Source organism: Stegastes partitus, unplaced genomic scaffold, assembly GCF_000690725.1.
Source record: "Stegastes partitus isolate 25-593 unplaced genomic scaffold, Stegastes_partitus-1.0.2 Scaffold1693, whole genome shotgun sequence".
In the NCBI taxonomy this organism is placed as follows: domain Eukaryota; kingdom Metazoa; phylum Chordata; class Actinopteri; family Pomacentridae; genus Stegastes; species Stegastes partitus.
In genome coordinates, this window is record NW_007579424.1 from 114,172 (window position 1) to 117,759 (window position 3,588).

At 49.0% G+C, this 3,588-nt stretch overlaps 1 protein-coding gene across 1 annotated transcript in view; it reads right to left on the minus strand.

Annotated features, from left to right (window-relative positions):
• sos1 (son of sevenless homolog 1 (Drosophila)) overlaps positions 1 to 3,588 on the minus strand; it is a 21,965-nt gene that overhangs the window by 9,683 nt on the left and 8,694 nt on the right. Inside the window, exons 2-8 of the mRNA XM_008301629.1 lie at positions 3,275 to 3,406; positions 3,019 to 3,183; positions 2,693 to 2,902; positions 2,454 to 2,597; positions 2,257 to 2,367; positions 1,908 to 2,006; positions 1,337 to 1,464 (exon numbers count right to left, since the gene is read on the minus strand). Coding sequence (XP_008299851.1) covers positions 1,337 to 1,464; positions 1,908 to 2,006; positions 2,257 to 2,367; positions 2,454 to 2,597; positions 2,693 to 2,902; positions 3,019 to 3,183; positions 3,275 to 3,406 — 989 coding nt within the window. The remainder of the gene's footprint in view (positions 1 to 1,336; positions 1,465 to 1,907; positions 2,007 to 2,256; positions 2,368 to 2,453; positions 2,598 to 2,692; positions 2,903 to 3,018; positions 3,184 to 3,274; positions 3,407 to 3,588) is intronic.

Sequence of the window (3,588 nt, forward strand, 5' to 3'; positions counted from 1 at the left end):
CTGTCAACAACTACATCTACACAACCTGTCAACAACTACACCTACACAGCGTGTGGACAACTACGCCTACACATTCTGTCAACAACTACATCTACACAACCTGTCAACAACTACACCTACACAGCGTGTGGACAACTACGCCTACACATTCTGTCAACAACTACATCTACACAACCTGACAACTACACCTACACAACCTGTCAAGAACTACACTTAAACAACCTGTCAACAACTACAACTAGACAGCCTGTTGACAACTACACCTATGCAACCTGTCAAAAATTACACAACCTGTCAGCAACTACACAATCTGTCAACAACTACACCTTCACAACCTGTCAACACTTACACAACCTGTAGACAGATACACATCCATCTAACTACACTTTCTTCTCTCCATCAGCTCCACCTCCACATCTGCACTCACCTACATTTTCCTTTACCAGCTGTTAACTACCTCCACCCCTCCATTTATCTCCACCTTTGTCAACCTTCATCTTTCTCCATTAGTCTTTATCTAACTCCAGCAGCATTTATCCACCTAAACACCTCCATCTGCAGCACAAACACTCCGCTGCAGAAAACACAAAAAAAGAAGAAAGTGGTGTGACCTACGTCCTCATGTCCAGCTGCTGGTCATCCACCCGTCTGTCCTCCACCGCTGCTGCTGGTGGTCCAGGTATTCAGTGTAAAATTAGAGTAATACAGTAAAACAGCAGCAGTGGTTTTCCCCTCTGAGGCTTTTAGCTCTTTTCTTTCCAACAGAGAACAATAAGCAGCAGAGCAGCTCCACCCACATTCTGACGCCACGTCCTCTAACACCAGCTCAGACCTCCACCCGCCGCTGCGACCCTGACGAACCCTCCATCCGGGTTTATTTTGGTCCGAAGGGAAACACAGAGGATGGGAGGAGTCCCCAACTGTTTCTACTGACTGCACTTCAATTATCAGAATTTCTACTGACTTCGCTTCTATTATCAGAGAGTCAGTGTATTATGTACGAGTGAGTGAGTGAGTGAGTGAGTGAGTGAGTGAGTGAGTGAGTGAGTGAGTGAGTGAGTGAGTGAGTGTTGACCTGCTGTTGTTGTTGTTGTTGTTGTTGTTGTGTAACTGTTGGTGACCTGCTGCAGCCTGTAGTTTCACCTCTGTCTGCCTGTTCAGGTAAACTCTGCTCATGACCTCCATGTCTGTGAGTATACAGGAATGTGTACAGGTGTGCATACAGGTGTGTACAGGTGTGTATACAGGTGTATGTACAAGTATGTTGCAGGTGTGTACAGGTGTGTATAGTTATGTGTACATGTGTCTATACAAGTATGTGAACAGGTAGGCCTACCTAAGCCTTCTCTTGGCGAGGCTCCTGGAGCAGATCCTCTCCATGCTGCTCTGCAGGTTGAGCAAAGCGGTGATGGCCTGTTTCAGACACTCTTTATCCTCCTCATCCTCACTTTTTTCCTCCAGTTGCTATGGAAACACAGGGGGTGGGGTCAGTCATCAGGGGCACCTGTACAGCTGTTCTCTTTTCAACAGACTGCAGTTCACCTGAGAGGTAACATCACTTGCAGGTGGACAGATCAAGATGCAGTTTTTATTGGAAATGAACAAAAGTTGCTGACTGGAAGCAGACTTTTGCAACTCCTGCAGGCTTTGTTGTCTGTCAGAGTCCAGAAACAGAACCAGATCAGGGTAAACCTTCTGCCCCCCCTCTGACCCTGTCAGCAGGGAAATAATCTGCAGAACATGACTGGAGGGATTTCAGAGATTTAACCTCAGCAGGACAAAGAGGTTTACAGCAGTGGAAAGTCCTAGACCAGGACCACAGGGTACCGGCCAGACGAGGACCACAGGGTACTGGCATTGGAGAGGTCTAGGACAGGCATAAGACAGGCGTAGGGCAGGTGTCTCACCTTGAGGATCTCGAACAGGTGCAGGCAGTGGTAAACAGGAGTGAGCAGCAGTCTGGGCAGAACGTACTGAACAGCCTCTTTAAAACCTTCACAGATGGACTGAAGACACAGAGACAGACAGCAGCTTCACTATGTGTCCACAAAGCTCCCCCACCATGATCAGCATCACTATCTGCATCATCCACATCATCAGTGTCAGTGTTCTGATCATCATCTTCACTGTCATCAGTATCAACCTGAACCTGACCTCAGGGTTTTCCCTCCATTATTAGATCGTTATTAATCCATCTTAACATTTCCATGCAGCCCCTAAGCATTCTAATGTCACGGACCAGGGGTCGGGACTTACCTGCAGATGGAAGGAGGCTCCGGGTTTGGACACCTGACTCAGGAAGTGTTCATGGAAACCAGAGCGCAGGATGTCCTGTGTGTACGTCTCATAGGGGTCGAAGGCTAACTCCTAACAATCAAATCACACATTAGATAGAACCAGACCCAAAAAAATCTATCAACCTATCTAACAATCAATTACACAGATGTAGAAACCTCAGCCAGGTCCTCGAAGCAGCTCCCCACAAGAGGGTGAGGACTTCCTTCATCAGTCATCTCCACCGTGTCCTCGATCAGACCCAGCAGCTTCACCGTCACCTCGTGGATATCCACGATCCGGCTGAAGATACTGTCCACATCCTGTAGATCAATCGCACTGGTCAGTCACACTGATCAGACAGGTGTGTATTGACCAGACAGGCGTGTTCGGATCAGTCAGGGTATTGATTACGTACGTGCTGGGAGAAGAGCATGTGGCTGGAGTTGAACGGCTCCCTGAACACCTTGATGAGCAGGTTGAGCTGCCTCAGGTACTGTCTACCATCCGCCATGAAGCTCCGCACCAGCTCGTAGTAACTCTGCTCCTCATTGGCCGACGGCTCCTCATCCATCAGAGGGAAGCCGCTGATGTCCTCCTCGTCCTGGTGGAACATGTCCATCAGCACCTGCAGGCACACAGGTAAGACACGCAGCTAGTGTTGTGTTGGTGTGTACTGTCACAGTGCTGTCACAGTGCTGTCTTAGTGTTGTGTTGGTGTGTTGTGCTGCAGGGTTGTGTTACCTTGTCTGCACACATGGCCACAGTGATGTCCTGCTTGGAGATCTCGTAGTGTCTGATGTTCCTCACATAGTTTCCTGCCAGCTTCAGGATGTCAGCTGAGATGTACTCCAACACGGCCACCATGTAAACTGACACCTGGTGGTCGATCTTGTAGCCCAGCACCTCCTACACACAGTGCGTCACGGGAAGCAGGGTCAGAGCAGGGCATCATGGGAACTGAGCAATGACGTTACTGATGATAACGAGGGTAGCGCACCTTGAGCAGGGGGTGGATCTTGTCAACAGGTAGAGCCAGCGGGTTCCTCCTCTTCCTCTTCTCGATGGCGGCCTGCGCATCAGCAATCGCCCACTTATCGATCGGGTGAGGAAAACTCTTCTGGACGCGCTCCTGAGGGGTGGGGAAGGACGGGTGAGGATGGGACCCATACAAAACATGTGGACTCATCTGGTCTGAACATCTGGTTTCATCAGGTCAAAACATCTGGACCTTAGCTTTTCTGAACATCTGGACCTTAACTTGTCTAAACATCTGGACCTTAGCTTGAATAAACATCTGGACCTTAGCTTTTC